The 13,620-nt window shown below is 47.9% G+C and overlaps 1 protein-coding gene across 1 annotated transcript in view; it reads right to left on the bottom strand.

Annotated features, from left to right (window-relative positions):
• Positions 1 to 13,620, bottom strand: part of RIC1 (RIC1 homolog, RAB6A GEF complex partner 1) — an 83,965-nt gene that overhangs the window by 47,636 nt on the left and 22,709 nt on the right. Inside the window, exon 4 of the mRNA XM_054986899.1 lies at positions 2,780 to 2,887. Within this exon, the coding sequence (XP_054842874.1) occupies positions 2,780 to 2,887 (108 nt within the window). The remainder of the gene's footprint in view (positions 1 to 2,779; positions 2,888 to 13,620) is intronic.

The following is a 13,620-nucleotide window of genomic DNA, read 5'->3' as shown; positions in this document are numbered from 1 at the left end:
CATCTCATTAATTGAACTTCTCAGTTCAATACTGTCCCCAAGATAGAAAAATTGATTCTGAGTGCTCCTTACTTGTTAAAGAGGACAGATGAAAAAGCCTATTTTAGGTCAAGGTGCATTTGTGGTCTTTATAGTTTTGCTTGGTTGCCTTATTCATACATCTTTCTACTCTTTCTGCAGAGAGTTCCTCTGCTGTTGGCGGTGCAAACTGCCAATGGTAGAATTCTAATGCCTCTTTTTGTTTCGAGTTAGGCCTTGGCTGTTTATAAAATGCACAATATCCACATTTTATAATGAGTATTCCACATGAAACAATGATACAGGTTTTTTTCTGGACTCAGTTGTTGACTGATTATTGACCCTTTCTCAGGCAACCCCTTTTTGCTGTGACTAGTTGAAAAAGAGATTTTCCTTTGCCTTTGCAGTCTTTGTTGATCCACATTTTACTAAGACTGTTCCTGTGTTCTTACATATCTCTATGTGGCACCTTGACAGGATTTGGTCTTTGGTTTATGTTTCACAACTGAAGTAAAACCAGATTTGTTTTCTTCTTTCCTAGGTGGAGCATGCATGCACCATTCTTGTGCTCTTAGCACTGTATTTTCCCCATGGCACTCTTTTGATGCAGTGTGTCTGGAAAGTAGTGCCATCTCAGAGGCGACCTCTGCATTGTGGGGGCCCTACTGTGAAGGTATGTCACTGGGTACCTCATGGTCTTCTGCAAAATGAGTTTGTCATACTACTACTACTTTTACCTAGAGCACAAGACACACCTTACTTTATTTTGTTTTAATGCAAATATTCCATATCATCATGCAAAGAATAACAAATACGTTTTCCTCAATTAACTGGCACCAACTCCTAGATAGTTTGATTGGAGGCTGTGACAGTCCAGGCCCTGCCCCTTTTTGTTCCTTTGTTGCCAGGGACCCCTTGTCATTGGGGAATGCCCTTCTAATCTATTGGCTAGGGTCATTTACAGTGCATACTGTCTGTCCTTTCTTTGGCCCCATCATGCCTGCTTCACTGCTTTAATATTCTGGTGTGGTTCTTCTATATTTTCACTCCCACTGATGACTTCAGCAATTCTGGCCAGCTTCTTTTCTTGCCCTATAGTGACAGACTCAACTTTTTTCCAAGAAGAAACTACCATGTTTACTGAAGCTATAGGAGGACTTGGACCCTGATTTTTGTTCTATTATGTTTTGGTCACCTGCTGGGACTCAAACACTCTAACCTTTCATCTACCTTATTGAATTTCCAATGACAATCTGTGTAGGGGTATAACCAGTAAAACTTTTGGCACCTCCCTAGTGCTTCATTTTTAGTGTGCAGCACTTCCACCTTTAGAATGAGGACACTGTGGGTTCTAACCTATGCCCCTCCCCAATTCATAAAATTTCACAACATGATGAATGTCAGTGAGAAGTAAGCATCTGTTGGGAAGGTATTCCTTCATGGTCTCTTACTTCGAGAGCTTCACATGTGCCTCCTTCAGGAAGTAAGGTTGCTAAACACCCAATATGGGATTACACAGAAGCCATGAAGATGAAAACAGTGTTGCATGTACCTGTAACTGTTGTTTATCAAGTGGTCTTCCATGCAGGTATGCATTCCTCCCTCCTGTCCCACTGTGAATTCTCTGGAACTTTAGTTTCTGAAGGTCTCTGGCGGCAGCATGGAGAGATGTGCAGGAACAGCACCCCTCCTCCTGATCATGTGATGATTTTGGCAAGAAAGCACCAAGAGGAGGAGGAGTGCTCCCAGTCTTCTAGAAAGCTCTAGAAATCTTTTCTGCAGCTGACCAACACATGCACATTCCCAATGTGTAAGACCACTCTATGAACAAGAGTTGCAGATAAGTGCAACCCTGTTTTCTATAGTATATAATGATGTCAAGTCACAGACAACATATAGTGACTCCATAAGGTTTTCAAGGCAAGTAATGAACAAATGCAGTTTGCTACTGCCTGCCTCTATGTGGTGACCCTGGACTTTCTTGGTGGTCTCCCATTCAAGTACTAAACAGGGACAACCCTACTTAGCGTCCAAAATCTTATAAGATCAGGCTAGCCTGGGCCATCCAGGTTAGGGACAAGTTCTATCAAGTTACTTTTATACTGGTCAACAAGGCATCGATCAGAAATCTTACAACAGTATTCTAGTACACTTAGAACCAAGCTCATTTATTTTAAGGGATCCATACCACAATGTTTTTAAAGCAACAACACAAAGAGACAGGAAAGGTAGCAGCAGCCAATCAAAATCAGCTGACAGAATTCATTATTGATTATGATACATACAGGATGAACTATTGCAAGGGATTTTAAATGAAATTTAGCCATATAACTTTCGAAGGTTTAGCACTTTGATATAATGCAGTATGTTGTATTAATGAAAATGGTAAGCAGTTGTCGTTGAAACAAAAACCAAATGAAGATTTTCTAACGATCATGTTCATATTTTTGCAGCCTCTTCTCCCTTTAATGCTAATACATGGCCAGCTAACAACACTGTTTTCCAATTACACAAGTCCTTCAGGCAGTAAGCTGTCTGAGGGAGAACGTAGTATTGGTGCCTTTAACAAGTACTTGCCATAGATACTATAAGAAAAGGCAGAAGCATTCCCTGGATTCGACATGGATTCAGAGTTTGACACTACACAACTATATTGATCATGTCTCAAATGTGCCATCAGTGATTTCTTGGATACTGCTTTCAAGCAATCCACTAGCCCTCTCTGAAGCTGAAAACAGATAAGAATGAGCATTCAACATACCTGGTTATAGATGCTTGCAAATCCAAAATGTGCTTTTTCTCTAGATTTAATGATGGGGCACATTGTTCTTCCTTATAGTGTAGTGTTCCCTTCATATGTGGGCTTCCTCTAAAACCAAGGCAAAAAAATCCAAACTTCACAAGTCTGTTTTATTTACCTTCTCAAACAAAACTACCAATTCTGAACTGAATAGACACTCTACAGTAAAAAGGGTGTTTTGTCATATGGTCCTGATAGAATTTCTAAGAGGAATGAGGAGGACATCAAGAGCTCAGTGCAGCTCCTACTCTGCCACTGCTATGAAGTAAGCTCGAATTATTATGAAGCAAGCTCTAATTATTATGGAAGCAAATCTACACTCAATTTCTACCCAACCACACTCAAAGAATCAGACTATATCGAGGAGATAGTTTTCCACTTTTATTGGGTGACTGTGCCATAATATAAACCCTATGATTCGATCAGGACAGAATAAAGATTCAAGATTTAGTTCCTACCCTATATCCAAAATGCAAGTGTTTTTCTTAGACGAACTTGGAATTGGCATGAAAGGAAGGCAAAACACCTGTGTTGCTAAGTGCAAGGCACAAAAAACTAAGCAGAACTGTCTGTCTTTCATAATGAAATGTTATGGAAACAAGCTTCATTTTCTAGAGAAAAACATACAGCTTTGGAAGTTTTTCAGATACTAAAAATCTCCCTTCACATTAAAACATAAAACATAAATTACTAATTCATAAAATATTAATGTTATACAATGAAGTGACACATAACTCTGCCTGGAAAATTCAAATGAATAACCAGCATTATAGTTGCCATAGCCACCTAAACTCAGTTCTTGCGCATGAAAGAACAGAAAGCTCTGCAATCCTGTGAGTACAATTATTCCTTGATAACCATATTCCCTTGATTAATCTCACATTGTGTTTGTTTTAATAGAACCCATTAGTGTAAACAGTGTAAACTTTCATTTACTAAACATTTTGCAGGTAATCAAATTGAAAGAAAGAATCACTTCATGCTCAAATAAAAACACTGAACTATATTTTCTTCTTTACCAAGATTATCTTAACAGGGTAAGATGACTGCTGAAGATATAGATGAAGAGACGAAAACTGGCCCTGTTCAAGTTGATCAAGACAAGTGGTCTTAACTTTTAATCAATTTCTTCCCCCTCTAAGTACACAATATTATCATTATAAACACCCCCAAAATATTAAAACAATTGCATGCTGCCTTTCCTACCAATCGTAGCAGCTCACAAAAAGACTGACCTGCAGGTAACAGGCAACAGAAATAAAACACAAGAGTCCAAGCAGCCCTTCTTAATTACGCTCTTTCATTTCAAGAGAGCCTTTCATCTTTGATTTCAAACTCTTTCTTAAAAGTTCCCGTTTCTCATTTATGTATAAAACATTTCACCCTTCCATCAGCAGAACAAACTCCCAGAGAGAATTACAACAATGATCAGCCTTGGAAGATTTTTATTCTCTTTATGCCCCTTCCTCAAGTTTGAATTTTCATGCAGCTGCGCCTAACAGTGACTACCAATCATTACAGTAAGCACATTAATACATTTGTACATTACATTTGTGCATCACATCTTAAAAATCATATAGAGATGGTTGACAAATTTTATTGCTTTAACAAAAATTCATCATTTACAGATTAGTTAGCATATAAAATAGTACTAATTGGCATATTTAAGGAATTTAAAAATATAAATGCCGCAGATTTGTACATGAAAAATTGCAGATATACTGTCTACCTGAGTACACTGAAAAGTGCTTCTTCCTAGGTGCACATACCTTTATTTCCCCAAGGACCACAGAGAGTGATTTGGACCATGGCACCGGGGAAGGAGCTCCAAGCCTTCCTCTCTGCCTCATGCTCCTGAGCCAAAATAGCTCTAGTTGGTGCTTTTTGCCCCCTTGGAGGGCTGCATGGAAGTGCATCTACTGCATGTGCAACCCCACATTAATTGACTAGTCCCACAATGCTCCACATTGGAGCAAATAAAACTTGCCCAGAATTGTTTTGGCTCCAGAAAACAGCATGGAAGGGGGCTGGACCCCTCTTCTCTCCCAATCCCATGGTTCCAATCTTAATCAGTCCCAATGACACTAGGGGAAGTGAGCTGAGTTGAATCTAACCTGATTCGCGGCCAAATGTATTGTGTAATTTAGCCTACAGTTGCAATAGTATTATTAGCATATTTGGATATAAACTTTATAACGTTAAAAACACTGAACTTTTAGTTGTAATATTACAGCATATTAATTGTTGCTAAAATTAATTGCATTTTAACAAACATATCCTGCAAAATATGTTGTATGTTACTACTGTGTATGAACTGCCATTATCTAATGCTGTAGATTATCTTACATAATTTTTTTTCATGCTGTACATACAGGACTTTTTTTTTACAATGTTCCTCCAAATGGACAGTCCTTAGGAGTTCTCCCTTCAGTATTTCAGGGATCGTCTTCGTCCTTCTGTGCAGCCCCACATTGGGACTGCGCAGGCGCAGGCCAGCCGCGGAAAAGATTTTTCTAGCTCTAAGAGATGTGAGGGGGACGTTCGGATCCACCGCGCATGCGCGCTGGTGTTCCCGCCAATTTTGAATGCATATATATCCGAACGTCCCCGGCATTCCCTCAGTTCCTTTTTCGCCGCCGTCGAAAAGGTTCTTATTGTCTAGCGTTCGTTTCAAGCGTCTCTTCGGAGTTTTGGATCGTTTCTTCTGCTGGTCGGTATTTTCCCCTTGACATCTGTCGGGAGATACCGTTCATTATGTCGCAGACATCTTTGTTTAAAAAGTGTCATAAATGCGGCACTAAGATGACCCATTCGGACGGCCATGAGCTCTGCCTCATCTGCCTGGGCGAGGGGCATGTTGTCGAGCGCTGCTCCATTTGTATGTCCTTCACTCCGAAGGCAAGGAGTGATCGGAAGGCCAGGCTCCGTGCCTTCTTGTGGGATGCCAACCTTCTCCCCCCCAAGCCGTCAGGCTCTTCGGGAGATAGGCCGCGCTCCGCCGCTCCGTCACCGGCGCCGTCTCGTAAGTCGCCAGAGCCGCTCCCCTCGGAACCGACGGGGCAACCCGTTCCGGAGGCCCGTCCTGATTCCGGTTCCGGGGATCGTCCTTCGAGCCGGAAGGCCAAGAAGCGTTCCGCGCCCAAGCCGAAGTCCTCCTCCAAGCCTTCGGTTCGGGAGGCTGTTTCGGAGCCCCCGTCCAAGAAGGCCAAGGCGAAGTCGAGGGCCAAGGGCCGTGCATTGTCCCCAGCTCCGACTGTGCTGCCTGGTTCTCCGGCCGAACCAGTCCTGATACCCGACGATGTGGTGAGTCTCCACACCCCGTCGCCTCCTTGCACGCCTCCTCCGTCGGTTCCCGAGGAGTTTATGCCGTTTCCGCCTTTCCCGGAACCGTTCCAATCTTTTGAGCGCTCCCTGCCGTCCGCCCCGGCGCCTTCAGAGGCCTCCGTTCCACTGCCGTCTACCTCGTCGGTTCCGATGCCTCTTCGCTGGCCTGCCCCGGTGCCTGCTCCTCTGCCCCCTTGCCAGCCGGTCGCGGGGGTTGGGAACATGACCTCCTGGCAGGATTTTGTGGCGTGGTTCCAGCAGTCGCTGCCCTTCCTGCAACATCCGTCGGTTCCGATGGTCTCCGTTCCGGCTCAGCCAGTCGGGCTCCCAGCACCCGCTCCTCCACCTCCGGGCTTACCTCTGCGACCGCCGGTTCCTGCAACTTATCCGTCGGCCCCGACCGCTCACCGGTCTTCGGTTCCGACGCAAACCTCGCCGGAGTTTTCGGATTCCGAGGATGATGAAGGTCTGGCGTCACCGTCGGAGTGCTCTTCAGACGCGGCCTCGGATCCTTCCCCGGATGACACCGTGGGTGGGCCCCGCTCATCGTCCCCGAATGACGATTACAGGCTATTCTCCGAACAAATGGTGCGGATGGCCGCCGCGCTGGAGATAGACGTCTCCTCCACGACCTCCAAGCCCAAGAGTAAGCTGCTGGAGGCGCTGTATTCCGGGTCCCCCGCGTCGGTGGCGTTTCCCCCTGTGGAGGATTTTGTTGATAACGCTCTCGCGCTCTGGCAGGCGCCGGCGTCCCTGTCCGCGACGGCAAAGAAGGTGGAACGGTACTACCGTTTAAAGCAAGATGATTGCCCGTACCTCTTCAATCACCCGAAACCCTCGTCGATCGTAGCTGAGGAGGGTCAGGCTCGGTTCCGTTCCGGTTCCTCGTCGGCCCCGGCGGACCGAGAAGGCAGGAAGCTGGATGGCGTGGGCAGGAAACTCTACTCATCCGCGTCTCTGGGATTCCGTATTGCCAACTTCCAGGCCATAATGGGATCCTATAATCTCTTCCTGTGGAAGAGGCTGTCTTCTTACCTCTCCGACCTCCCGGAGGATCGCCGCCACCTGGTTAAGGCCCTCCAAGCCGAGGCCGTGAAGCTGTCAAAACAGCAAATGACGGCTGGCAAGGACGCCGCCGACTCTGCAGCGCGAGCGATGGCAACTTCGGTGGTCCTGCGTCGGCACGCCTGGCTCCGGTCCACGGCCCTGCCTCCAGAGAAGAAGGCGAAGGTGGAGGACTTCCCGTTCGAGGGGCCCCAGCTCTTCTCGGAGAAGACGGATGAGTCCCTCTCCCTGATGAAGAAGAATCAGCAGACGGCCAAGTCCCTCGGGGTCGCCCCCTCAGCCCAGTCGTCGGGTCCGAGGTATCGCTATGGTCGGTTCCGATCCTACCAGACCCCTTACCAGCCTTACCAGCAGCGTCAAGGGCGCTTCTTCTCGGGCCAGTCCTACGGTCACCGATCCTACTCTGCCCAGCAGCGTCACCCTTCCAGGCGCTCCGGCCGGTCCAAGGGCAGGCAACAGCCCTCTTCGCCCAAGCCTTCGACCTCGGCGCAGAAGCCCTCGGTCTTCTGACTGCGCCTGAACGCTCCCCCGTTGGCCTCCGAGGGTGCTTCCTCTGCTGCCCAGTTTCTGGACAGGCTTCGACCTTTTTTGCCCTGTTGGCAACGTGTTACTTCTGACGCTTGGGTCCTGTCCATTGTGGCCCATGGTTACAAGTTAATGTTTACGGATGCACCCCCTCTCTCTCTCCCTCCCCGTTGTTCTCCATGTTGTGATGTTGTGTTACACAATAATGTTATGGAGTTGGTTACCAAAGGTGCTGTCCGGGTGGTCAATGTCTCTACTTCCCCATGGGGCTTTTACTCCAGATACTTCCTTGTGGATAAAAAGGGTGGAGGTTCCCGGCCCATCTTAGACCTTCGAGGCCTCAATGGTTATTTGAAGGCTGAGAAGTTTCGCATGCTGACCCTGGCGCGAGTCATGGAACTCCTGGAAGTGGGCGTCTGGCTGGCCATTCTAGACCTGAAGGATGCCTACTTCCACATTTCTATATTTGAGGGCCACAGGAAATACCTGCGGTTTGTGTATGGGAATTCTGTGTATGAATATACAGTGTTGCCCTTCGGACTAGCCTCTGCACCCAGAGTGTTCACAAAGTGCATGGCCACCGTAGTGGCATACCTGCGGTCCCAGGGTTGCTTTATCTACCCGTACCTGGATGACTGGCTCCTGGTGGGACCCTCGCCTGACTCTCTCCAGGCCCATATTGCCCTCACTTTGTCCGTGCTGGCTAGGCTGGGCTTGGTGGTTAATGGGGATAAGTCTATCCTGACCCCAGGCATGGCCATTAGGTTTATTGGGGTCCATTTCAATTCCCTGCTGGGTAGAGCCTACCTGCCCCCTGACCGGTTGGCCAGGCTTTCCGCTTTGGCCCGGCATTTTATGCATTGCCGGTATCAGACTGCCCTTTTGGTTCAGACTCTGTTGGGCCTTATGGCCTCCACCACAGGGGTGGTTTTCTTTGCGCGCCTGCGTATGAGGCCTCTGCAAAACTGGTTTGTCCGGAGGTACAACCCCCTCACCATGGGTCAGCACCAGAGGTTTTCCATCCCCAGGGTGGTGCTGCGCTCTCTGGCCTGGTGGACTGTCCCTGGAAACCTGTCTGAAGGTTGTCCTTTCGGCCCCTTCCTAGCCGAGGTCACGGTTTATACCGATGCCTCCAACTTGGGATGGGGAGGGCGCTGTGGACAGCTTTCGGCTCAGGGCATCTGGTCCCCATCTGAGGCATCCATGCATATCAACCTTCTTGAGCTTAGGGCGATCCGTTACTCCCTCGCTTCTTTTGCAGATGCCATTCGGAACAGGAGGGTTCAGGTCCTGTCGGACAATACCACGGCCTGCTACTACCTCAACAAGCAGGGGGGAACGGTCTCGCTCAAGCTCTGCAAGGAGGCAACGACTCTATGGAATTGGGCCATGGTCAACAACGTCCTTCCCAGAGCCGTGCACATTGCCGGGGATCTCAACACCTCGGCGGATGCGCTGAGCAGGGTGTTTCTGCCTCAGCACGAGTGGTCCCTAAACAGGGTTTACCTCGACCAGGTTTTCCGCACGTGGGGCACGCCGTTGGTCGACCTCTTCGCCACTGCCCGCAACAAACAGGCCCCGCTGTTCTGCTCCCGGGCCGGCATTGGCCGCCACTCCCTAGGGGATGCCTTCCAAATACCTTGGTCCCCAGGGCTCTTTTATGCCTTCCCGCCCTTTCCGCTCCTGTACAAGGTTCTTTCCAGGGTCAGGGCCTACCGAACCCGCTGTATCCTCGTTGCCCCTCGGTGGCCTCGCCAGGATTGGTTCCCCCTTTTGCTCTCCCTGTCCCAGGGGCGATGCCTCCCCCTGCCTCACGCCCCGGACCTCTTAACCAGGGACGGGGTGTGGCATCACGATGTGGCTGTACTGAATCTGGCTGCCTGGCTTCTGGGCAACCGGAAATGAACCTCTCTTCTGGGGTGCTTGGGGTGATCTTGAATGCCCGGAAACCGTCCACCAGGTTGTCCTACCAGAGGAAGTGGTCACGTTTTTCCCGGTGGTTGGCCCCAAAGGGGGTTTCTCCCTTTAGTTGCCCGCTCCCTGTCATCCTGGACTACCTCCTGGATCTCTGCTCCCAGGGCCTTGCGTTTTCCAGTATTAAGGTCCACATGGCTGCAATCTCTGCCTTCCATGAGCAGATTGATGGGAAGACAGTTTTTACTCACTGGCTTTCCAAGCAGTTCCTGAAGGGCCTGTTCAAGACCTTCCCTCCTAGGGCCCATCCCATTCCGCAATGGAGTCTCTCCCTGGTTCTCTCCCGGCTGATGCTCCAGCCCTTTGAGCCTCTATCTTCTTGTCCCCTACCTTTGCTCACTCAGAAGGTGGCTTTCCTGGTAGCAATCACGTCCTCTAGGCGTGTTGGGGAGCTGTCTGCCCTGCGGTGTGACCCTCCCTTCCTGCAGTTTTTCCCTGGTACTGTCATGCTCCACACTAGCATGGAGTTTCTGCCCAAGGTAGTCTCAAGGTTTCACCTACAGCAAAAGGTGTTCCTCCCTTCCTTTTTTCCAACACCTTCATCCCCAGGGGAACGAGCACTACACACATTGGATGTAAAGCGTGCTTTATTGTTTTATTTGCACCGCACCAAATGTTTCAGGAAGTCTCCTGCCCTGTTTGTGTGTTACTCTGGCCCTCGCAAGGGCTCACCTGCTTCTGCCCAGTCCATCTCTCGCTGGATTGTGTCTACGATTAAACTTTGCTATCAGCATGCTGGAGTCCAGTGTCCCTTGTTGGTTACCGCTCATTCCACTCGAGCACAAGCTGCTTCTGCTGCCTTCCTACGAGGAGTGCCGCTCCGGGACGTCTGCCAAGCTGCGACATGGTCCACTGCAGACACTTTCATCAAGCACTATTCTGTGGATGTGCATGCACGACGTGACTCGGCTGTGGGCACAGCTGTCCTGCAGTCCTTGTTCAAGTAGACACTCACACCCGCCCCCATTGGTGAGATGCTAGTTACTCTCCCAATGTGGGGCTGCACAGAAGGACGAAGACGATAAACAGGGTTTCTCACCTGTAACTGTTGATCGTCGAGTCTCTTCTGTGCAGACACACATTCCCTCCCGCCTGCCCCGCTGTGAGTGCTTGGTTTCTTCCATTGTTTCTCCGGCGGCTCAGGTGAACTGAGGGAATGCCGGGGACGTTCGGATATATATGCATTCAAAATTGGCGGGAACACCAGCGCGCATGCGCGGTGGATCCGAACGTCCCCCTCACATCTCTTAGAGCTAGAAAAATCTTTTCCGCGGCTGGCCTGCGCCTGCGCAGTCCCAATGTGTGTCTGCACAGAAGAGACTCGACGATCAACAGTTACAGGTGAGAAACCCTGTTTTCCCCCCCCCCTCTGGAGCGTTCAGACTAGGGGGTACATTTCTGCGGGATCCATTTCTGCTTTCTCACCACTGCCATCAGCAACTGGGGCATATGCAAGGCGATTAAAAATTTCAGTGTTTAGATGTGGGACGCGAGTCTCTAAGTGTTTCAATTGCTTTAACCTTTAAACTCTGAATACCGCCTGCTGACAGAGGCAGGAAGGAATGCTTTGTCTGTATTGCCACATCAGCAGTTGCTGAATGTCTATCCTAATTCTAAATTACAGCACTTCTCAAAAGTGTCAAAATGAAAGAGGATATTCATAAAAGGCTAAGAGTCAGTGTACTACCATAGTACCTGAAATGTACTTTCATGAAGTATACAGGTCACAGAGACCTTGTAGTGAAAGTGAACATTAACATTCTCTTTACATATTTTATAAACCAAATGACATACTTCACAAAAACAGGAGAATTCCGTAATACTTCTGCCACAAAAACAAAAAACATCGTTGCAATGTGGACAGAAGAGAAGAAAGTAGAATCAAGAATCTCAGCTTGGGAAACGGCACCATATTCACAACACTGCTGGGCTTTTTATACCAAGAATGCCATACAGAGAAATCAGAGATGTCTCCTGCTTTTGTGGTGATATAAGTTACCACATCTGAGCACACTACTGTCTAGTGGACTGATCAAGAAGTAAAGGTAGCTGACGCATAACTGATTATAACAGTCTAGCAAAATGCAAATTAACCCTCATTTCTGCCATGACAAAACAGAACAGTGGGAGTTGCTGAGCAGCAACAAAATTTCATATAGACTGGCTAAGCCGTACTCTGAACTGAACCTGCCTGAGGTGGGAGCAGGGGACTACAAATTTCAGCCATGTGTTTTCTATCAACACTCCCCTCACACCCCCATGATCTACAGTGCGTTATTTTGTGTAGGATTTTGCAGAATGAATGCAACTGTCTCAAGCTACTTCTACAAAACCACTTGCAATTTTTTTAAAAAAACACACACAGGTTTTCAGTGTTACATGATACATGCAGAGGACCAAGCCTCGGGGTCTTGTTTCATCTTAGACAGATGTGGAATGATGGTTTTCAAAGGTGCACCTCTACTCTTTCGCACAGGAAGACCTCCACTGTCTCCTCACACCTGGGATGTCTTACCAGACCTCAGAGCTGTTGCCCTCAGCCATCCAGACTACAATTCCTTAAACTTGGTGCAGAAAGTTACACATGCTACTCATCCGTTATTCTTCCCCTTGATCATCATCCCTATCATATCAGTAACTTGTATCTAGTGCTTCCCCCACTTCAAACAACATAAGCACATCCTTGAGCCAAAGCAACTGAACTCATGGCCCTGCTGCGTTGCGTGGTTTTGACTCTGCTGTTTCCTTTCCTGTTGCCGGCAAATCCAGCTTGCTCTGCCTTTAAATATGGATAGTACAGGGCTCCCCATAAACAGCAGCTTTTCAGAGAAGGTAGTAAGTCATGGACTATAAAATATTACAGAGGAGGAAAGCAGCGAGCTGTTCACATCACTTCTAGCATTGTTCAAAGTACTATACAAGATAAAATATTGCCCCCCTATAAGTCCTTTGCCTATTATTAAATAGGCTTTATGCTTTGTGGCAGCAATGTTTCATCTTTATATACCTGAATCTGAATTGTGCTTCTTTTCAAATTCCTGCTATGTATTCTTGTATTTGAAGGCTTTTTTGCAAATTCCTGCTACGTACAAGTTGGGGACCCACAAGAATCATTGGGGGGGGGGGGGTTGCTAGAAGTTATGCCAGGCTCCCCCTTGCTTTTCTAAATTGTGGCAACAGTGGGGGGCACAGAAGTCTTGGGTAGAAGGAATCCCATTCCCCCTGGCTTTTCTTGTTCACATCTCCCCCATTCATTGTCTCTTATTCTTACTCACTCCATGCTCCTTCTCTGTGACTTTTAACTCTTCTTCCCTCACTCCTTCTGTCACTCTTTCTCCTTTACGCCCCACTCAATGTCTCTCTTCCCACCTTCGCAGGTTTGGGGCCTTCCAGGCAGTTAAAGGCTGGGTCACCACATGCTACCTGTCGAGCCTCACTATAGCTGGTAGAGAACCCTGTCCCATAGCCGCACAGGGTCCTCCCTTCTCTTCCTGAGGTTCCACCAGACAGGCAGCCAGTTCCCTGTAGGTGCCTTCTCTCAACCAGCTACAGCCCAGGGCTATTGGGGAAAAGGGAACTGATTACTTTTCCCTAAATATATGCTGCCGCCATTTAAACTTGGCCCATTTAACATGATCAGAGTGTTTGAGGCCTGTGTGTGAGATATTTCCCCTCAGCCAACAATTTCAAGCCAGGCAGGGTAAAACAAAACAAAAATAGATGTTATTTACAAGATGGACTATAGGCATGAATGGATAACAGAGAATGTTTCAATATAACAGAACAAACTTGGAATCGACCAGCAATATCTCTGCTGCCTCTCATCAGCAGAGTCAAAACTCTTTTCTTACAGCACCTCCCAAAAGCCTTCTTTTCCATCCAAAGGACACTAGCTCTCATTGGCCCAGTATTCC

The sequence above is a fragment of the Eublepharis macularius genome, chromosome 8, assembly GCF_028583425.1.
Source record: "Eublepharis macularius isolate TG4126 chromosome 8, MPM_Emac_v1.0, whole genome shotgun sequence".
In the NCBI taxonomy this organism is placed as follows: domain Eukaryota; kingdom Metazoa; phylum Chordata; class Lepidosauria; order Squamata; family Eublepharidae; genus Eublepharis; species Eublepharis macularius.
This window is presented reverse-complemented; position numbering and strand designations above follow the sequence as displayed.